Source organism: Pelodiscus sinensis, chromosome 14, assembly GCF_049634645.1.
Source record: "Pelodiscus sinensis isolate JC-2024 chromosome 14, ASM4963464v1, whole genome shotgun sequence".
NCBI lineage: Eukaryota > Metazoa > Chordata > Testudines > Trionychidae > Pelodiscus > Pelodiscus sinensis.
In genome coordinates this window covers 16489779-16511572 of record NC_134724.1, presented here as the reverse complement: position 1 = coordinate 16511572, position 21794 = coordinate 16489779, and the positions used below count along the sequence as shown (strand labels likewise).

The window sequence follows — 21794 nt, the reverse complement described above, 5'->3', positions numbered from 1 at the left end:
TCATAGTTTGTGAAGGACTTTTGGCTTGTTTGGGAGGAGAAGGCAGCTGAGAAAGGGGCCTGTGATGCAGTGCAAACACAGAAGCCCCCTTGGGATTGTTCCCTGGTTGCTGATCATGCCACTGACAGCTTCTTGCTCTCTGGGGCTCCTTACCACCCTGTCCTGCTGGGCCAGGTCCTCTGATCTCCCCAAGACAAGACACAGAGTTGGGGTTACTGCCCCCCTGCAGAGCAATGCAGATACTGAACCACTTCAGCTCTGGAAGGACTCTGTTCTAATGCTCAGCACCCAGGAAACAAACCCCAAAAAAGGATCAAACCCCCAAATAAATCCATCTTTCTCTGTGTAAAAGTTTTACTTAGGGAAAGCTCATAAGATTAGTTTTCTTTATCAATGAAAGAGAGAGATGCACAGTGGTTGCTTCCTCCCAGGTAACAATTATTTACGCTAGGCCTGATAATAAAAGTGTTTTTATTAAGTACAAAAAGTAGGATTCAAGTGTTTGCAAGTGAAAACAGTCAGATAAAAGTAAGTTACTAATTAAAATGAATAGAAAATGCAAAGCTAGTCCTAATCCACTAAGAAACTTCTTACATGCGAATTCTTACCCTAAACAGCTTCAAATCAGAGTTGTTCTTTTATTCTGCATTGGGTCTACAGCAGTGACAGGCAAATACAAAACCCTTGGGCCGGATGCAGTTCGCCAGGGTTAGCCCCTGGAGGGCCACCAGTGCTATATTTACCTGCACCTCCGCAGGTTCAGATGCTTGCAGGCAGTGCTGTAACTAGATATATTTGCGCCAAGGGCAAAATAATTAAGTATGCACCCCCTCTCCTTAGATTAGCATGTGTCACACTCTTTACTTTTTCAGCTTATTCTTTATAATTATTGCCTCTTGGTGCCCCTGGTTATGATGCGCCCTGGGCGAGTGCCCCACTTGCCCCACCCTTGTTACAGCCCTGCTTGCAGGCCCTGTTGGCTGCAGATTGTCGTTCCTGGCCAGTGGGAGCTGCAGGAAGTGGGGTCCCTGTACACATCACTTCCCGCAGCTCCCATTGGCCAAGAACGGTGATCCAGAGCCACTGGGAACTATAAACACTTGCAGAGGTGCAAGTGAATAAAGTGGCGATGACCTGCCAGGGGTTAACCCTGATGAACTGCCTCTATTTTATCGCCCAACCCTGATTTAGTGGTGAGAGCAGAGGTTGAGGGGGTCAGAAGTCCTGGGTTCTATTCCCAGCTCTGTAGCCAACTCACTGTGTGACTGTGGCCCCTCTTTGCTCCTTGGTTCTCCATTTGTAAAGCAGGGACAAGTATAACCCTCCTGGGCGGGGCTGGAAATGTGCCTCTCTGCTCCCAACCCCCCTCCTTGTGGCTGGAAGCAGAGAGAGTTCAAATCCATGAAACTTGCCATGAACTGAAATGTGAGCCTGCCCAGGCAGCTCTGAGGATTAACAGCTCCCAGCACCACACCCCACATCGCCAGACTTGTATAAATGGACTGAGCCTCCTCCGGCATCAGGACTGGGACTCGTGCATTCTGGGCACTTTGCCCCCTCCAGGCGCAGTGGGTTTGGTGGGATCTGAGCAGGCGAGCTGGTCTGGGATGGTGAAGAACACATCCATGCGCTGGCGGCTGCCGCTTGTCTGCCTCCTCTGGGAGGTCGCCATGATCGTCCTCTTTGGGGTCTTTGTGCGCTTTGACCCCGAAGCTGATGCACATTGGAAGGAGGAGCAGCACCAGAAGAACCTCACCAGTGACATAGAAAACGATTTCTACTTCAGGTATCCATGTGAGTACAGCCGGCAAGCCGCAGCCCCTGCACTGGTAAAGGCGAGATCCCACACGGGTCAGCCTGGAGGGAGGGGAAGGAGGTAGATGTCACTGATGTTCTGGGAGTCTGAGACAAGCATCCCCAACCGCAGGCAGGATTGTGCAGGCAGGTGCTGCCGGAACTTCCCCCTGGCAGGTCTGCTCAGGCACCTCCGTCCCAGCCTGCAGTACCCCGGCTGTTGCAGCCCTGAGCCCTCCTATTGCCCTGCCCCTCAGCTCTGCCCCATCTTGCTCCATTTCCTCCTTTTCTATCCCAGAGTTCGGTTCCCCAACCTTCATAGTGCTCCTCAGTCCTGGCCTATCCCCTGCCCTTCTGCCTCTATCCCAGTTCTGGGCTGTTCACCCCGCTCTGTCAGTGCATCTTAGCCCTGTTCCTCCTCCCACCTCCCGGGTCTGTTCTCTCCCCTCACCTGCACCCAACACGGAACTCCTTGTGGAGAGAGGCTGGCAGATGGCTGGGCTTAGGATCTGGAGCTGTGCCTGGCAGAGAGGAGCTAGGGCTGAGCACGTTTCACAGTCACATGAGTCTGCATTACTGGAAAATACCGTGTGGGGAGGGACGGGGGCGAGAGCAACTGCCGGACTAAAGGAATGTGGGAATGTGGTGCTGCTACTGGGATCCTTGAACCTAAGTCGGCCACGCCCCCCCTCACTTAGCAGGGTGTAGGACCTCAGAAGAGCTCTCTGCTTGTCCAGTGAAACACTGTAAGGAGAAGCAACTGGAGTCTGAGTGTCTGAGTCCATAGCAACTGGAGTGTGAAATGTGGAAGGTAGAGTTAATATTCTATCCTGTCCCTGCCGGGTTCCAGTTCTGCAGAGATGTGCACACCCAGAGGTGGCTGCATTCACCTGCTGCTCTGTGTCTATTGTTTGAGAAATGCTAGGGGAGCCGTTGGGAGGAAAGGTGCTGATGACTGTTACCTTGCCAAGCAGCATGTGTGCATGTAGCGTTTCCCCTCTGCCCAGCACATTTAGCCCAGGACAGAGGGCATAGGTGCCCATCAGACTTCATGCAACCCCGCCACCACACTGAAAGGATGGTCAGGGATGATTCCCTGTCTCTGGTGAGTTACTCCTTCTGGCCTCAGCTCATTGTTCCTGCCAGAGAGGACTTATCACATCTCATGGGGCAGCACTTCTGCCTAGAAACTGGGCTGGTTACCCCAGATGTGCCTGGTCTCTCATGTGCTCTTCAGGCCCTAGGACTGGAGCACTTTGCCCTGCCAGGGCCGTGCCCCCTATGCTCTGCAGGAACAGGGACAGCCTGAGCCTTCTGCTTGCTGTCGCTGCCCATGGGCTGGGCTAGAGAAGGCCGTTCTGCTCAGATGGCGGAACAAATCCCTCAATGCTCCAGCCCTTTCCTCCACCCAGGACATGACCATGTCCCAAGGGGCTGAGTGGGGATGTGTGGCAGCAGCTCACCGACCTGCAAGTCAGACCCTGGAGCATCCTCCCTGGAGGAGTTGCCTAGAAACAACACCCCATCTCCCCTCTCCATTGTCCTCTCACTTTCACTGCCCTCCTCTAGCTGCCATGAGAGCCCCTCCCCCAGGAGCAGCCCCAGCCCTCATCACTTGCATTGGAAGAGGGAAGGCTGGTTTCCCCAGAGCGCAGTATAGGCTCAGGGGAGAGGCTGGCTTTCTGGGCAAGCTGCAGCCAAGACTTGTGCGGTTCAGTGCTTACCGAGCTGAGTAGCATGCAAAAATGCGGTGCCACTGTCAGCCGACGGTCAGGGCAGTGAGTCCCTTATTACCGGCTGAAGTTCTTTTAAATTGTGCTTGGTTCTGTTACAGCAACTGAAGGAGTCAGGTTAAAGCTTAAACAGTTACTATTTTATTGTTACAGGGTAAACTTAGTTGTTAAATGCTACTGCTGTGTTACAGATAACACAGCCACTACAAAGGACAGGACAGAAATTACACTAATAAGTCACTTACAGGTACCATGAAACCCTTTTGGTTCTCTGAGCTCTTATTAAATGCATGCAAAATAGACACATAGCAGGTATATATTCTCACCCCTGCGTTCCAGACTTGGCGTGGCCAGCGTCTTTCTCTCAATCCCTCGGGAAGAAGTAGGGCGAGGTTGGGCGTCCCACAGACCTCGGGAGACAATCAATACATGCCAGCAGGTATAGATGACTGGAGCTCAAATGGGGTGGGCTGCTGAACCTCTTTTATACTCCTTGGGTTATGTAGGCTTCTTCCTGGGCTCAAGTGGCCAATTAGGAAAAATGGCTTTGAATGCCAAGTTTCCCACGAAGGGTGCAAAGCATAATTTACACCTGGGAAAATGCAGACAATGGGCACCTCTGGTATGTGATGGGCGAAGATTCCTCTCCTGGGACAGTGCAGGCGTGTCAATTACTGGTACTAGCCATCAGGGCGACGGGAGGCCCCGGGTCGTCAGTTAGCCCATTTACTGTCTGGTTTCTGTTTATGGTAGAGTCAGGGACAGGCATCAGGGCATCAAAGGCTGACTGCCTTTCTCTTGCTCTCTGAGAGGGGGGGGGGGGAACCAAGATGGGGTTTGTGTCTGGCTACAGCCACCCAGAGGTAAATCAAACAGGTGCTGAAGGGCTGATGTACTTACTGCAGGCTACTTTGCCCTGGGGTCAGCTGAGGGCAGGGAGATGACTGACAGGTGCCTGGGGCTCAGTCATGACACATGGGTGTAACAAGGAAGTACGATCTGCCTCTGGGGGTTTGTGCGTTCCCAGCCTCAAGGCAGACAGATAGTGGGCGCTGGGGCCCTTGCCATTGACACCCTTGCTTGGGCTTCCTGAACAAAATGCTTCCCTTTGCTAACCCAGGAGCTAGCAATGAGAGTGGGTCAGTTTCACCAGCTGCCAGGCAGCTCAGCATGCTCCAGAGCTGCAGTACTCGGCTCCGCTCTCTGACAAAGCCTCACACCGGCTAATGAAACTGCTGCAGACTAGCATCTGCTGCAACAAGGTATCCCCACAATGGGCAACAGAGGCTAGTGAGTGGGCCGCAGGCATGGTCCTCCTTCATCTCAGGGGGCTGCAAGATGATAATCACCAAGACGGCCTCCCCAGATAAGGCAGCTCTTCTACCTGCGCTTGCGGACTTAGAATGTGCAGGGCGCGCCCATTGTACTGCAGCAGCACTTGGATGGGCGACAGAGGGAGCGCACAGCTCTCACAGTGCCATGTGCAATCAGCACCCACCTCACTTCACTTCCCCTTGCTTTACACATGTGTCGCTTTTGTAATACCAGTAGGAAAAAGCATTTTGCAGACAGAAACCAGCAGAATCTGGCAACCCTGCGCCTGGGCAACGGTAAACAAAATGTTTTATGGGCACCACACCGAGCCCTGATGGGCCGCGGGTCGCCCACCACAGATGTATCCTCTTGTACAGCACACTGGGAAGTTTAGCCCGTTGGAACTAGCCCACTTTCACTCCCGCACACCTAAACTGAGACTTTTCATCCCCTTATTAGCTGGTTTAAAATACACTGATGGGCAAGGTGAGGGTGAGTGGAAGGCTAACCAGCTCTAGGGGATGGAAAGCCAGAGAGTGAGGCCGATAGCAGGGGAGAGGTGGCGGGAGCTGTAGGGAATAGAAGTTGGAGCCTCCAAGGAGGACCTAAACTGTTGTGCCAAATGACCAGATCTGGAGTGCTCCATGCACAGCATCTCATGGTGTGGAGGAGACGCTGTGGCCCTTGCAGTGGGGGGTGTCAGCTAGGAGAGACACGGCTGCCTTAGGCCTGCAATGGAAAAGGTGCAGCCGCGGCAGGAGACAGGGCCTTCCCTGGTGAAAGAGCATTGATCACATCCAGCCCTCAGAGCTTTGGGAGCAAACTCTGAGCTGAGCCCCCAGGTGAGGGCTGGTCCACTGGCAGAGCCAAGGCCATTCCCGTGGGTGTCCCCAAAGGAACCTCCAAGTATGTTTGGGATGGTGCCTCAGGCAAATGATCTCTGTGGAAACCTTTGAGCAAATTCAGGCATTCTGTTATTTTGAGCTCCAATGGGGGGGAGGACAGTGGTGGTACAAGTGGGGTTACAGGGGCCCTTTTCCTTAGATGAGAGGGTTCCAATCAGTCCAGGTTTAGCTGGCATTGGAAGATCAGTGGGGTGGATGACACAATCTCTCTCCCAGCAGTTTCCAGTGCTGTCCACCTAGCAATGCCAAATGCTGCCAGCCCACAGTGTTTCTGAGGGAGTTGGTGGGACACACGGCTCTTTCAGGGATGGGGGAGGGGGACCGTGCCCCTAACCATAGAGTGTGGCAGGCATCACCTCTGAGTCCCCTGAGGAGGGGAGAGCACTGCAGCTGGGGAACGAGCCCTCTTGTCTGGAACAAACCAGCTATGGTGTATAATGGGGGAAGAGGAGGAGGCAGGTATGAGGAGGGTGAACTGGGTGCATGAGGACAGGGGGGTGGAGGCAGCAGCAGCAGCAACAACCAGAAAAAGCCGACTCCTCCAAGCTCCACTGATGGGAAATTCCACCTGAGAGGACACAGTATGGGAGTGCACTGGAGCCAGGATTCCAGGTCATCCAGTTTGAGGGAGGGAGGGGCCATCCATCCCTGCTTGGCACAAGTTCAGGGAGATGTCAAAGGCAAATGAAAATGACTTTGGTTGCTGAGCAAGGCAGAGGGCAAGATCTTCCAAGGCCTTCCGGCAAAGTGCTTGGGAAACTGCAGGTATTTCAGTGAGACAAAGAGGAAAGGACCTCTGTGGGAATGTGTCAGAAACGTGTGGGCACCTAGGAGCTTGTGGGGGTCCCTGAGTTGCACATGCTGACCACTTGGAACTACAAAGTGACAGTGGCTTTGGGAGTCAGATCAGCATACTCCAAAATCCTAGCCCCACCACTTGGGCTACGAGAGGATGTCTGTTAGCTGTATGGGGCCTATGCTACACAGTGCTGTTCTGATTCTGGCCAGGAGATGGCAGTAGTACACACCCCTTTCCTTGCAACATTGTCATGACAGCTGCAGTAAGTGTGACAAACTACTGCTGAGAGACCTTGAGGATTTCAGAGTCAAATCTTTCAAAGAGGCTTTCAAGACCCAAGCTTAATGGCAGTATCTCAGGCTGGCAGCCTCCTTACTAGGTCATGTCCTTCCTTGTCAGCAAGTGTAGGCACGATTCGCATAAAGTTCATGGATGCCATAGACACAGCACCCATAGAGCAGGTATGCCATAGAGAGCTGACTTTGCCTTGTTTAATAAACTGGATGATCCCTGAAGGCCAAGGGTTAGCATTTAACCCCTTCTAGGTTTGTCTTGTCCCAGCCTAGGGTAAACAGGACACACAATACCTGCCAATCTCAGATGGGGAGGTCTAGCTTCCTAGAGAAATTCTCCTGGATTGCTGATCCCATTTTGGTGTCTGAGTCTTCACTGGCTCTCAACAGTTCCCTAGGCACTTGGTCCATTGTCTCATTTTGCCACAGGGATCAATCAGCTGGCTAACCCCTTTACAACTGGCCTGAGCCCCCATCCGGTGTGAGTCAACCTGGTGAGCGACATTTGAGACAATTCTGCATAGATTGGTGATTGTTTTCTAGGCTGCATTAGGGACTGAGCTACAGATCTGCTTAGAACATTTCCATTATAAAGCCCATGTGTGATAGTTAAAGAACCGAGAAACTGGAGAATGGACCAGTTGGTTCTAAGGACTGTCTTTCAGAAAATGATTTACCTTTGAAAACCATTTCTCCAACCATTGTTAATCCACAGATGGCCCTGTGTACACAACGAGCTGTGCACACACTCATTGCACTTGTGCAAATATATATAAACAAGCTGGTAGGGTAGCTACTGTGTCTAGAGTAAGCTATTTGCTCAAATCTCCCTTGGTGACATTAGCTCTAATGTGGCTCTGTGCGTAGTGGCAATGCTAGAGCAGATAGGACACTGACATTTTTTCTGTCATCTCTGCTTAGAGCAGGTCCAAGTGGTCCTGATAGATGTTTTTCATTAGTTTCCATCCTTGGAATCACAGCAGAACTGATCTGGTTTGTGCCGTGGTAGAAGGTACTCACAAAATAGCAGCAGACAAAAAGTGAACAGGCTTGGGAAACTCTTTTTCTGATCCTAGAGATGATTCCTCCGGAGCAGGGCTATACAAATGTGGGCAGGGAGGAAGTTTTTAACTGTTCTAGGGGTACACGTTTCCAGGGGTGTCAATTCAGCCACCTTCAGCAGCAGCACTAACATTCACTTGAATCTAAAATCAGCTGGTGAAATTCCCTAGAGGATGAATCATCTGTTGAGAGTAGAAGGAGAAGGGATCAAAGGTTCTTCAGTGTAGACCAGGGCTACTCAACACATGGCCTGCAGGTTGCATGCAGCCCACGGCCCATTTGTTTGCAGCCTGCGGTGTGTTTTGGGTTTACATGGGGCTCAACACACGGCCCGTGGCTGGGATCCTTTGAACATGGCCTCCGCTGGGAACACACTACACAACAGCGAGTCAATATAATGGTCTTCTGCTGATATGTGTTTTAGTAGTTAAATTCCTGGACCGTCATTGCTCATTAAAAGTGTTGTTTTATGCTTGGAAATCGGGTAAATATTGTATTTTATTAATATCAGCAGATCTGACTTAAATGGAGCCTTCGTGTTGTGTAGTCTTGCCTTAATCTTTGTATTCAATCCCATCAGTGTGAGAGAAGCTATTTGCATATATTTGCATATATATTTGCATGTATATGCAAACACACTTAAGTTGCGGCCCTTGATAAATGCTGTATGTATCATTGTGGCCTCCGAGGCTTCCAAAGTTGAGTAGCCCTGGTGTAGACAGTATTTCCAGAGACCACACGCTTCCTGTCAGTAAATAGTGAAGGTTGCTAAATGACAACTAAACCCCCACGTACTCAATTGCAATGTAATAAAAACTTAAGGGCATCACAACTCCTATTCTGCCCATGTGACACATAGTCACACAAGGGCAAACCAAGTACAAAGCTTTCCTTAGCTTGTAAACTCTTTTGAAGAGGGATGGTCTCTTTGTTCTGTGTTTGTACAATGCCTAGAATAGCAGGATCCTGGCCCATGAGTAGGACTCCTTGTGCTACCACAGAACAGATAAATAATAAGAAAATAATATAATTAACATCTAAACTGAACTCTGATTCCTGGGGCTTATAATATGTATTATTTCTTATGGTCCTGCTTTTGTTTAAATGTTTTTGTTAAAGTGGGAAATGTCAGTTAATATTTAATTGCCAATAGACTCAGTGGATGTCTTAAAAAAAAGAGAGAATGTTGTTGTATATGTAGGGGAAAGTGTACTTAAGTGTTGTGAGGTAAATTGGGTGTACCATGCATGCAGATTGACACTAGCTGAGGCTACAGCCACATAGGTCTCAAATGTCAATCAGCAGAGCTGAGTTGAAATGAGTGGAACTATGTTGACTTACACCAGCTGTGAATCTGGCATTGTAGCTCCTCTGCATGGATTTTCATAGGCTTTGCTGAAAGAACAAATAAAAGCCACAGTGTGATTCTGTGTGATTGGACCCCATCCAGACTCGCTTCCTCCCCAGTGGGAGCTGGATCAGACCTGCGTTCCATACCTCTCAAGATGTGTACGTTCACTAGCCTGCAAACTAGCCACCATAACACAGCTGGCCTCTGAACACTGGAAAAGGGGCTGGAAAATACATTGTGTCAGAGCCTAGACCAGATTCCGTGCAATTTAGCTGCCTGGTGTTTGCCTTTCTCTAAGAGGGCTTAAGCTTACTATGCCCAAGCATTTGGACAACAAATAGACTGTGCCATTTTGCAATATCTCACACACTGTGTAGCACAAACATTGGCTGATATGTCTGAGTAATGTGGTATGTTTACCCATTCCATTCTGCTGTGGCAAAGTGCAGCACACACCGGTTTGCATGTAGGATCCCCCAGGGAACTGGTGGAGGAAACTGGCTCCTGTCGTCCTACTCTTACTCCGGGGCTCTGGAGGTTTGCATCTGCAGTTTTTAAAGTTTAATTTATAATTGTGTGAAGTTTCACTTAACATTCTTGGGGCTGATCATTATCAAAAAGACACCAGCAGCAGTGATATCTGCTTCAAAGTTTATCACATCAAGAATTCCTCTCTAGGGATTCATTTTCCTACCAGAACAGATGGAGCAGTGTTGGAGCTGGTAAACAAGTGTCCAGTAAAGCAGCTGTGGGTCTCCATCCAAACGTTCACTTTCCATTGAGAACTCAATGAAAAAACGAATGAAAATCTCTGAGGTTATGTCTACACTACACAGTTCTTCCGGAAAAAAACTACGCAAATTCTGAACCACAATTTGTGTAGCTTTTTCTGCTTCTTTTTTCAGGAGAGGCTTTTTCAACATTTGGCCCATCTACACTGGGCCAAATGTTGGAAAAAAAACCTTTTTCAGAACATCCCTTCTTCCTTGTAAAATTAGGTTTACAGGGATGCTGAAAAAGTGTGTCTGCTCTTCTGAAATTTTTTTGGAAGAGCAGACACATTCCCTGGACATGGCAGAGTTTTTATGGGATGCCCCTGGTATCCCAGAAAAACTCTGTAGTGTAGACATAGCCTGGGTGAAATCCTGACTCCATTGAAATAAATGGGAGTTTTGCCTTTAACTTCCCTGGAACCAAGATTTTGCCTTCCACTGAAGAGAGTATAGAGTGTGTGCCACTTCTATGAATCTGCTCTCTCTTGTCCTATACTTAGATTGTAAGTCCCTTTTTATTCTGTGTTTGTACAGTGCCTAGTAGGAATGTAAAATCCCATTTTATTAGTTAACCGGTTAAATGTTAAGTTTAACTGGTTAACCAATAAAACAAGGAGCAGTCCCTCTGCCTGCCGAGGCTGAAGCGCCCCTTGTCCACAGTGCGGCAGGAGCATCCCTCACCATTAAGGGTGAGGTTTACCAGCTAACTGGTACTATTAACATCCTTAGTGCCTAGTACACTGGGGGCGTAGTTCATGACTGGGGTTCATTCATATGTGTTATGATAACAAAAAGAATGACTCAGAATAGTTCTCAGTGCAGGAAAGTGGAGAACAGCCAGCGACTGCTGATTCTGACCAGAAACAGGTATTTGGGCAGAAATGGTTAAAAACAAATTAATTTTTTTTAATAAAAAAGGGTTAGTTCACAAAGAGCAAAAGTGTGTGTAGAAAATGTTAATTCTGAATCAAAGTCCCTGATGGAGGAGGATTTGGTTGTTGTTAAAAATGGAGACTGAAAAAAAAGTGTTAGTAGATATCTGTGCTTTACAGTTCTGGGCAATTTTATAAAATAATTTTGTTTTAAAAATACACTATTTTTACTGAAATGAAAATCAATGATGTGTCCTGAAAGGGCTTTCCAAACACTGATGGGTTTTTTTTCCCTGAAAGTCAAAGGCTTTTACCACAAAAGATTTCTGAAAACAGAAGGTTTGTCGTTTTTCAATTTCTTTTAAAAATGTTTGTGCAACGTTTTAAATGAATATGAAATGAGAAAATGAAACTGAGAAATTTTGAAATAAAACCCTGAAAAATTCTTGGTATTTGTGAACTAAGTCTATTGCTGAGTTCCTAAGCTGCAGAAGCCCTTTGCTGCCCCTCACCTCCATGGTAATGGTGAATGCTTCTTTCCAACACAGCTTTCCAGGATGTCCATGTAATGATCTTCGTGGGTTTTGGTTTCCTGATGACATTCCTCCAGCGCTATGGCTTTGGAGCTGTTGGCTTCAACTTCCTCCTTGCTGCCTTTGGGATCCAGTGGGCTATCCTGATGCAGGGCTGGTTCCATTCTTTTGAGAACGGAAAGATACTCATTGGAGTGGAAAAGTAAGAGGGTTTTGGCCTAGGGGAAGCCAGGGAGGGGACCAAGCAGCCTGGCGCGCCTGCCCCTGCTCTGTGTGGAAAAACGGCATTCTAGGTCATATTATATCTTCTACCCTGCCTGTTGTTAAAACCCCCATGGAGCCTGCTTCATAAGAAAAAAATCTTTGGTCCCAGTTCCCTCACTGCTTCTCAGCTGTGCAGGGTGCTCTGTGCCTCAGTCTGGCTTCCACCCTTCACTCTAGGGAGGTGGCTGGTGCTGTTGGGTGGTGAGAGAAGTAGCCTGGCGTGACCTGCCAAGTGAGACCATATTTTCAAAGGCCTAGCCCCATTGCTTATCCTCAGTCTTGGGAGGCCATTTTAAAATCAAGAATGAGTGTTTTCCTAAAATATCTGCTCTAGGAGCTATTGTTGTGAAATTCCATGGCCTGTTCTGTTAGGAGGTCAGACCAGATGATCATAATGGTCTCTTCTGGCTTTCCATTTATGAACCCATGCTGTTACTGCCCAGCAGGAGAGGGATGCTGTGTGGGGTGCCAGTAGGAAAGTCAGAATGAGATTCGTGTGTCTTGGCCTGGTGGAAGCTCTCTAGAGTGGGAGGGATGGTGGGAAGGATTTCCATTACTAACCTGCAGATCGTTTTCTCCCCTCTCCGCATGCCCCAGCCTGATCAATGCGGATTTCTGCGTGGGTTCTGTCTGCATCGCCTTTGGAGCCATCCTGGGCAAAACCAGCCCCGTGCAGCTGCTCATCCTGACGTTGTTTCAAGTCACACTCTTTGCTGTGAACGAGTACATCCTCATTAGCCTGCTCCATGTAAGGCTCCCCTTGAGTCAGCAAAATCAGCAGCCTCCCGCCCTGCCTCTCTGGCAGTGCAAAGGGAGCGTCAACAGCTGGGCTGGGTGTGCAAGTTGGGCGCATGGTGCAGCGGCAGAGCTGTCTGTAGGTCAGATCTATTGGCTCTTTGCTTGGCTAAACACATGGGGTTAATTGCAGTCACAGCAATTTAAGTAGAAGTGTAAAAAGATTCAAAATGCATACATGAACAAACAGCAGAGGCTCTTTCCCCTTGCCCTTTGGCTATTCCCCCTGCTTGCCTACCTTACTGGCAATGGGAAATCTCCCAGGGTTCTGCAAGCATTGGCAGTGACCTGAGAGCAAAGGATCCCCTCTGGTGAGGTTTTCTAAGGGTGTCTCCACACAAAGGCCTGATGCTGTCTTTGGGTATGTCTACGCTGCAGAAAACTTGAACAGCAGAAAGTTTCAGAGCCCAGGTCAACTGGGCTAAAAATAAGCGTAAGTGTCTCCATTCTGGCTGGAAACTTGCTGCTGCAGGGTTTTTTCTTGTGTTGTAGCTACAACCTTCCTGGTTCCAGAATGTTTCTCTGTTGACTCCTTCCCCTGTTATACTATTCCTTTAGTTGAAGAAAATCAGAGCACATCATAAAGTGGAAGAGCTGTCAGGTAAAGGAGCAGCAAGACCTCTGGCCACGTGCAAATTTTTACTGCGTTAAAGGAAAATCAATTTGGTCTGAAAGGGGAACCCAATCACCTTGAGCTTACGTGCAGCTGGAGGTGGGGATAGAATACTCCAGATGCAGAGGAATATTTCCTAGGTTTTACATATTACTTTTCATCCATAGATCTCAAAGTGCTCTAGAAATGAAGTAAGCAACACACTTCCCATTTTACAGGTGGGGAAGTGAATCACAGAAAATTGACATGGCTCTTTCAAGAATACCCATCAGGCCAGAGAGAGAATCAGGACTAGAACCCAGCACTGCTGGTCTCCAGATTTCCAGGCCTGTGTTCTAACCACTAGGGAAACAGTTTCATGTTTTAAAATTAAATGCCAGCACAGATAAATCCTCCACTGTTGGAAGACCAAATGTGCAAGGGCATCTGAGAGGCAACAAGTGAAACTGATCAGCCCAGCTGAATGAAACACAAAGCATCAGTCACCACAGAGGAACTGGGTTTTTTGACATGCCAAATGTCACTGACCTACGTATACAGTGTTGTTGTAACCATGTTGGTCCCAGGCTCCTAGAAAGACAGGGTAGATGAGGTAATGTCATTCACTGGACCAACTTCTGTTGGTGAGGGAGACGATAATGACTAACTAGGAAGTTTGAATTCAGATCTGAACATTGTCAATGTTCTTCGGGCAGAGGATTGGGCCTTTGGTTTGGTTCTGTCCATCTCTGCTCCGAGAGTTTTGTGGCTTTTTAATATTTGTTCAAAAAGCCCCAAATTTCCCAGGGCAATAAACTCGGATGTAAAAGTATTGTTCTGTGTCTGCCCTTTCATTTGCTCATGCTGGGACTGCCACCTTGGGGTAGTTCTGCTGTTGGAACCTATATGCCATGGTGTCAAACATTGGAAGGGCCAGAAATTCCCCATTGCCATGATGTCTTCCACAGAAGAGGCTAATTGGAAGGATGTGGCTGAGCTGTTCTGCTTGGTAGTCCGAGGGGCCAGGAGCATTTCTATTCCCCTCCTGCAGTGACCTAGCACAGGCTGGGTAGACAGTCAGTTAATTGGCCAGAATATTCCCAGCATGTGAATTTTACTCTTCTCTGTGTTCACAGGTTAAAGATGCTGGTGGATCCATGACCATTCACACCTTTGGAGCCTACTTTGGCCTGACAGTGACCACAATTCTGTACCGGCCCAACCTGGAACAGAGCAAAGACAAGCAAGGTTCTGTGTACCACTCTGACCTCTTTGCTATGATCGGTGAGTTACCTGGGAACTTGGAAACTTATGAAAGCTATGCTGGATCCCGTCTACAGCCCACAGGCTGCATGAAGCCAGGCTGGAGCCAGAGCCCCAGTGGTGAAAAACTGTATATCCCATTTCCCAATCCTGGTCAGCCCTATCGCCCAACACACACACGCTCCCCAGCCAGATCAGCTTAGAACTAATGCCCTAGAATTGCAAGTTCCATGTGCCATTGACAGACACCCCACAGCTCCCAGCCTGGGCACTGATTGGAACTGGTACCCTCAATGGCTACGTCTACACTGCCGGTTTTGCTGGCAGTGTGTATGCAAATGAGGCATGGATTAGCATATCACCGTGCCTCATTTGCATAATTTATGCAAACCGGTTTTGCACAAAGGGTTTTTGCGGAAAAAAAAGTAGAGTGGATGTTTTCTTTTTGTGCAAAAACCCCTTTTCCCGCAGATCCTTATGCCCCCAAAAAGGAGGTTTACCAATCTGATGGGAAAAAGGGTTTTTGCGTAAAAAGAAAACATCCACACTACTCCCCCCTGGGCAAAACTGGTTTGCATAAATTATGCAAATGAGGCATGGCAATATGCTAATCATCCCCTCATTTGCATACACACTGCCTGCAAAACCGGCAGTGTAGACATAGCCGATATGAAAGACTCCAAATCCTATTGCATCTTGGAGTTCTTGATTTGGAGTTTGGGACATAGCTGGCTTTAGCTTCCTCACTATATAACTTCTCATCTCTTCTTTTGAACTCCTCTTCCCCTTGCTGCTTCCTGTTTTCCTTCCCCTCCTTCCTACACCTCCCCCCACACCGTCCCACTCCTGCCATTCCTCTCCCAGGTACCCTGTACCTGTGGCTGTACTGGCCCAGCTTTAACTCGGCTATTTCAAACCATGGGGACGCGCAGCACCGAGCCGCCATTAACACTTACTGCTCATTGGCCTCCTGTGTGCTCACCACCGTGGCCTTCTCCAGCCTGCTGCAGAAGAAAGGAAAGCTGGACATGGTAAGCCCTGGCTGGAGAGGTCTGTGTGCCCTCTGCTGGCAAGAGGATTCCTGTCTCATGAATGACTGATCTGGGCTGCTTCCTGTGTTGAGTGTGCACTCGATTTTGTAGGGTGCTGAAAAGGCAAAGCCCCTGAGATTAGGAGCTCTGAATGCGACAGCCGCTTGTGCTCTCTTAGTGGGAAACATCATTTTGCAAAGCTCTGGCATGAAAACCATGTGCAGTATCCATGCGTCACCTGGTGTGTGGTGGGCAAATGCAGGAGCAGATATATGTGATCACCCGTGTACCTGCCAGCAAACCCAGTGGGTAGCAGAGCCGTGCAGACATTTGTGCAGAAGAGCCAGTGGGAAGGGTCTCAGGAGGGTGGGCATGTTCCAGGGTTGAACTGTACAGTGTCATGCAAGTATATAAAGCTAGGTGTGCGTGTTTGCAAGAGAGGGGGCCACGTACAATGACGTGTGTATTAGAGCAGGGCCCTGGTATGTTCTGGGTGTGTGTGCATGATTGTGTGAGACAGCAGGTTTTGCTTGTATCAGTGCCATGCTCTGGGAATATCTGTGCAGCAATGTGCATGTGAATGTGCAGTTTTTTGTTACCACTACATGAAAATGTTGCCTCAGCCCATCAGCTGTTGATATTTGGCCTTCAGTCTCCTCCCATTCATGTAACTTTTGCTGGTCAAAAATTTCTGGCTTCGGGCAAATCCAGGAATTGGGACTTTGCGATGGGCAGGAAGCCAATTCTAATGCAGAAGAACATGGGCCCCGATCCTCATTTTTCTTTGGGAACATGTTCTCAGCCAGTTCCCCTGCTGTTCTCCTTGGTTGGCTTGAAGTCTTACCACTAATGGATTTAAAACTCTTGTCCCCAAGCCAAAGTGGTAAGGCATCAGCATTATTTGCACAGGTTCATATCCAGAATGCAACGCTGGCCGGTGGCGTGGCTGTGGGGTCTGGCGCGGAGATGATGCTGACTCCATACGGATCCCTTATCGTCGGATTCCTCTGTGGCATCGTGTCCACCGTTGGGTTCATCTACTTCATGGTGAGCACTGCTCAGAGGAGTTCCAGGCTCTTGCCTCTTTTTTAGGGAGAGGAAATAATCTCTCTCTCCTCTCTCCCCTCCAGCCATTCCTGGAGTCCAAGCTGCATATTCAGGATACCTGTGGCATCCACAACCTACATGCTATGCCAGGACTTATTGGGGGCATTGTGGGGGCTGTCACTGCAGCCGCAGCCACTGAAGAGGTGTATGGAAAGGAAGGGTGAGATGGTTTAAATTTCTCCAGGGGTCAGTGTGTGTGTTGCTCCCAAGGGAGATACGAGATGAGTCAGTGGCAGCAGCTCTGTGCTCCCTTTCAGATGTGTGTCCTAGGTGGTGCTGGGCATATAAAGCCGAGTCAGGCTTGGAGGACTGCAGCCTGTTCCAGGTGATTCCGTATTGGGAGCCCCTATAACCCCAAGCCCCATCATCATTCCGGGTCTTGGAGGACTCTGAAGAGGGGCAGCTGAGTTCATGAAAGGGCATCTCTTTATCACTGTTGCTTCCTTTTCTGGGCCAGACGCTAGGCTAAACCATGAAGGTCTGGAATCCATCTCAGGTCTTGTTGCTTTTGGATTCCTCTAGTTTGCAGCCTGTTGGTCCAGGCTGAGGTCTCGGGGGGAGAGGGGTAGGCTGTAAAAGAAGGAATAAAAGCAAAGAGGTTGGGCTATGTTGCTACAATCTCCCCACTCCTCGATGGGAATGTGTTCTCTCAGGGCCAGGGGGCTGGCTTGAAGGGACAGTGGATGCAGCTCCCCTGTTTCTGCAGCCCAGACTCCCTGAGTGTCAGGAGTGTCTCTGACAACTGGTTTCATTGTTTCCTTTCCTTGCAGGCTCATCAGTGCCTTTGACTTCACAGGTGACTACAAGGATCGGACACCCAGTATCCAAGGGGGATTCCAGGCAGCTGGCATTTGTGTGTCCCTGGCTATGGCCTTAGCTGGGGGGGCCATTGTGGGTGAGTGGTGGGGTGCAAGGAAAGGAGAAGGCTCCAGATCCAGGCTTTGGTTGGAGAGTGGCTGGCTCAGCCATTCTACTTGCTCTCTCCCTGACTTAGAGGAAGAGACTGTCTTCTGAGCTAGACGAGCCCTTTTGCTCCCACATGCAGCCCCTGAAAATGACAGGAGCCCTCAGGCTTGCAAACGTGGCGTATCAAGGACTATGACTGGGGAACATTTTGTTCCACGTTGTCTCTATCACAGCAACCTTTTAAAAGTTCAATGCATTACTGCCAGGGTCATGATGTCATGTGGACTGGCTGAAATGATGTCATTTTCAAAAGTGCTTTCCCCTGGAGCTGAGACCTCCTGCTGCAGCAGCTCTGTGCTGTGCCCTGCAGGGCCCCAGCAGAATATCCAGATCCTGGCAAGCTCCCTGCACATCGACTGTCATGAGACACACTGGAATAAGGCACATCTTTGACAGCCTGATGGGGGGAATTGCCCAGATGTTCTGAAGCCCCATCTGCCACTCTGTCCTTTTTTAACAAGCAGGCATAGCAGGATGAGACTTTAGGGTATGTTATGAACCAACAGGAGGGCTGGAAAATAGCCCCAAGAACCAGGAAAGCCACAATGAATGGGGAACATAACTATTTTAGGGGATCAGTTATGTTTGCCAAACAGGACTGAATCTTTGGAGGGAAAACAGGCCAGGACTTGTGTGGTCCCCGATGCTTCTGCTTCTAGCTGAATCCCACAAGTCCAGAAAGGGAGAAGAAACAGACCAGTACATGTAGAACCTTGTATCTCAGCAGGTCGTTCAGCTCAAGTCCTTGAGCCAGTTTAGAGGTGGCTGCGGAGTCATCCGGGGCTGTCTTTGAGGGGGCCAGGTTTAGTTTGTGATTGGGTTGAGTTAGATGTGAGTCTGGTTTGGTTCAGTGCTGAGTTCAGGGTCAGCCTTGGATTGGCTGCCCAGGTGTTACACATGTGTGACGGTGGATTGGGGTTTTCCCGTCTCCTGCACCTCTGTAGTGGCACGAACAGACTCCACCAGCCAGTAGACTAGAGGGAGTTTATTGCTTCTCCAGGATACAGCACAGCACAGATGTAATCTGGTTACAGGGCAGGCCTCAGTGCCCCCCCCCCCCCTGAGATGGGGGGTGGCTGGGCGCTACAATCCCAGCCTGCTCCCTAGCTCCTTCTCCCCTGCTTCCCAGACAGAAACTAAAAACCGTCCCTTCCAGCCCTGCCCCCCAGCCAGGGGCGGCATTCCACCTTCCTTTGTTCCTCTCCCTGGGGGCGTAACTGGTAGAACAGGTTACCTCCCTGTCCCATCAGCTACTCGGCTGGGCCGTGGTACAGACAGCAGCCAGTGGGGGTCACCCACAGCCCAAGCCTAGCAACCAGCAAGGTACCCCCACTCCGTCACAACATGCAGTCAGATGCTCTGCTTTTTCCCATTGGACTGTTTGGCTGCTACCATCCGGGGGGGGAGAGGGGATAAGAATAGGGCAGAATTCTAGCTCAAACTTCTCCCACAGCTTCCCAGGGCAATGGCTTCTGTCAGAGCAATTCACTCACAAGCAGCTCTCCCTTCTAGGAAGTGCTTTTCTGCTTTCAGCCTCTCACAGATAGAAAGAGAAGAGATGGCCCCTTCCCCAGCTGTGTCCCACAGGGTAGTCCACATTGTTATAATGCACCCATGCTTCACCCTTTAAAATTACTCCCAGATTGGGAACTTCACTAAATAACCCTCCCAAAAACAAGACCACCCCACCCCAAGGCCTGCAGGGTGGGGAGAATATGAAAGATCAGGGCTGGACATGCACAAAACTGATCCAACTTCCCTTCACTGACAACTCAGGGAAGGAATAGTTTCCCTGACACCTCCCTCCCCTGGCTACTCAGCCCAGTGGGGCCCATTCCTAGTCCTTGCCCCTGGCCCTGGCTGCTTGTTTCTCACTAATCGAGGCATTTCCCATCTCACTCTGTTTTGTTGCTTTAAGGTGGTATTTTGAAAGTGCCGTTCCTGGGGGACCCAGCTGATGAGAACTGCTTCGCGGATGATGTCTACTGGGAGGTGAACGCTGCGGGCTCTGGGGCTGGTCCTTGTCATTGTGACTAGGGCAGGAGGCTTTGGAGACGGGTGTCTGTGTTTGCCAGAAGGGACGGGGTCACAGTCAGGTGCCCTTTGGCTGATGGAGATTTGGGACTCAGTGTCCAAATGGCCAAGGTAATGAGTGGTTAGGGGAGGTGTTGGGGACCTGTTTGTGGCTTTCCGCCTGAGCTATGGGGTCTGTTTGGGAGTTGGGATGCGTCACAAGGTGGCGCTGTTGTCTGTGTCATGGCCATATTGTTTATAGTTTCCCTCCCCATCTCTGTGGCTATGACACACAACCCCCTTCCCTCCCCACGCACTGGCAGGAAAGCAGGCTCTGTGGATAGCACCATAACAGGCACTGGGGCCTGATGGAAGTTTCGCTGTCTTTGCAGGTGCCTGAGGACTCAGAGAGCAGCCTGTACCACATGCATGACCCCACTCCCAAACCTGCTGTGACTTCCTAACCCAGCTGGGTAGGCAGGGTTGAGACGTGTGGGGAAGGGAAGCCTTGGAGAGCCCAACAGCGGGGCAGACTGATGGCACCTCTAGGGCACTAGCAGGAAGTGCTGCCTGGCTGGGACTAATTCATCCTTGCTACCACGATGGCAGTGTGCAGGCACAGAGCAGTGCCACTTACACGGGCTGGGATCCACAACCGTGTTCTTGCTTCGTGGCAGAAATGGTGGGCACTGAGGGCAGAAAGGAGGCTAGGGATTGGGCGTGTGGTGGTGTATCCTGCTGGTGGTGTCACAGTAAAGGGCAGAATTTCACCAGAAGATGGGCAGGGAGAGGTGCTAAAAGGGATTGTAGCTCTGTCTCAGGCCATGCCCAACCTAGTGAAACAGTCTCCCAAAGGCAACTTCTCAATCACTAGCCCAGTCAGGGGGCAAGGGATAGGCAGCTGGCAGGGAGGGACATGTGTGCTGGGCAGCTGCCAGTGGTGTGTGCCAGGTTGCCGATGAGAGGGAGGAAAACATTCAGTCATCCTGCTGTTAAGAGGTCACAGCCAGACCCCTGACCTGCCTCTCCCTCTGGGTTTTCTTTAGGTTGCATTTGGACTCCTTTCCATCTCTACCTCTCCAGAGAAGCGACTGGTGTATTTCTTGAAAAGGAGGTGCCCTGGGCCAATTCCCATCTGGACACAGACTCTTTGAGAGCTTTCAAAGGCCCCATTGTCTTTCCCATGTTCCCCTCCTTGGTGGGATAGCCTGAAAGAGGCCCAGTTTACACGAAGCAACGCTTTGGAGAATAGCCAGTGAAGCCATAGTGTCTGTGCTTACCTGAGAGCGTAGGGCCAGAGGTTTGAAACAGATGCTGGGGCATCTCATAGGACTGCCACAGGGCAGAAGCTTAGCACCTAGGGAGAGGGGTTTTGCCAGGAGCTTGTTGGGTGGGATCTCTCAGGTTTCAGGTTCCCCCAGTTTAATCCCAGAACAGCAGCTGGTGCCGTGGCTGAGCCCAGAGATAACTGGGCCCCACCACACTTTGGATAGTGGGGACTGTGAAGTGGGAAGGGTCCGGTTCGGGGATTAGAGACGCCTGTCCTTGCAGCTGGGAGGCGCTGTTACACTGAGAGAAGATAATCCTACTTGGCAGGGATCCAGCACTTTGCAAATTAAGCCTCCCCATGCCCCTGTGAGGTAGAGAAGTATCAATACTCCCATTTGGCAAAGGGGGAGCAATGGGCCCAAGGAAAGAAAGTGACTTGCTTAGGGGCCCCCAAACGCCTGGGTTCCAATCCCCTTTCTCAGTTCCTTTGCCACGCTGACTCTAATCGAGTGTTTGCTTTCTTCCCCTGAGGGCGGGGACCCTGACTGACCTTCTCTGTCCCTCCCTCCTCTTTGTGGGTAGCTCTTACTCCTGGGATGTGTGAATAAAAAACACCGTGTTGTTCTGTCCAGCACTGTTGGTAATGAGCAGTGAGTTGGCTGGCCATCGCCCCGTTTTCTTGGTAACAATACAAAGGGAGCCCTTGGGGGAGGATGCTGCAACAGAGACTGGTTCACTTGCCCCGTGATTGGTTCATGGGAATTTTTCAGTCCTCAGCGGAAGGTTTGTGGTGGGTTGATCCCTGTTTTTGATGCACAAAGCCTCATGCTACCAGCCGCCTCTCTGAGCCAGGGCAGTCGGGGCTGAGCAGGCCAAAAGCCCCCTCCTGCCACTAGAGTGGGGCCCAAGAGTGGGAATACTGCTAGTGAGAACAGAGGGAGAGCATCTAAAATCCAGAGTCATGGGGTGAGAGGAGCCCGTTGGCCTATGGGCCCAGAATCATGTTCCTGAAATATGCTTAAACCTCTTAAATCCAGCAACTCTAGGAACAGGATTGACAGATTA

The 21794-nt window shown here is 50.0% G+C and overlaps 1 protein-coding gene across 4 annotated transcripts; it reads left to right on the top strand.

The window, feature by feature from the left end:
- The first annotated feature begins 508 nt into the window (after window positions 1-508).
- Window positions 509-21363, top strand: RHCG (Rh family C glycoprotein). 4 transcript variants are annotated; one of them, XM_075897080.1, is made up of 11 exons: window positions 512-1794; window positions 11445-11631; window positions 12291-12441; window positions 14217-14364; window positions 15208-15374; window positions 16284-16421; window positions 16505-16641; window positions 17252-17277; window positions 19366-19439; window positions 19853-19933; window positions 20507-21363. In XM_075897080.1, the coding sequence occupies exons 1-10, from the start codon at window positions 1608-1610 to the stop codon at window positions 19922-19924; spliced, it is 1287 nt and encodes a 428-aa protein (XP_075753195.1). In that variant the 5' UTR covers window positions 512-1607; the 3' UTR covers window positions 19925-19933; window positions 20507-21363. The 4 variants fall into 4 exon arrangements, with proteins under 4 accessions (XP_075753194.1, XP_075753195.1, XP_075753193.1 ...); XM_006139287.4 differs by having other exon boundaries at window positions 517-1794; window positions 17252-17376; XM_075897079.1 differs by lacking the exon at window positions 19853-19933 and having other exon boundaries at window positions 509-1794.
- The last annotated feature ends 431 nt before the right edge of the window (window positions 21364-21794 follow it).

Bases quoted from the DNA above. Each gene is read 5' to 3' on its own strand.
- RHCG (XM_075897078.1), top strand. From the start codon at position 1,608: ATGGTGAAGAACACATCCATGCGCTGGCGGCTGCCGCTTGTCTGCCTC. The intron at 14,365-15,207 runs GTGAGTTACCTG...TTCCTCTCCCAG, and splicing joins TGACCTCTTTGCTATGATCG to GTACCCTGTACCTGTGGCTG. The intron at 16,642-17,251 runs GTGAGATGGTTT...CTTTCCTTGCAG, and splicing joins GAGGTGTATGGAAAGGAAGG to GCTCATCAGTGCCTTTGACT.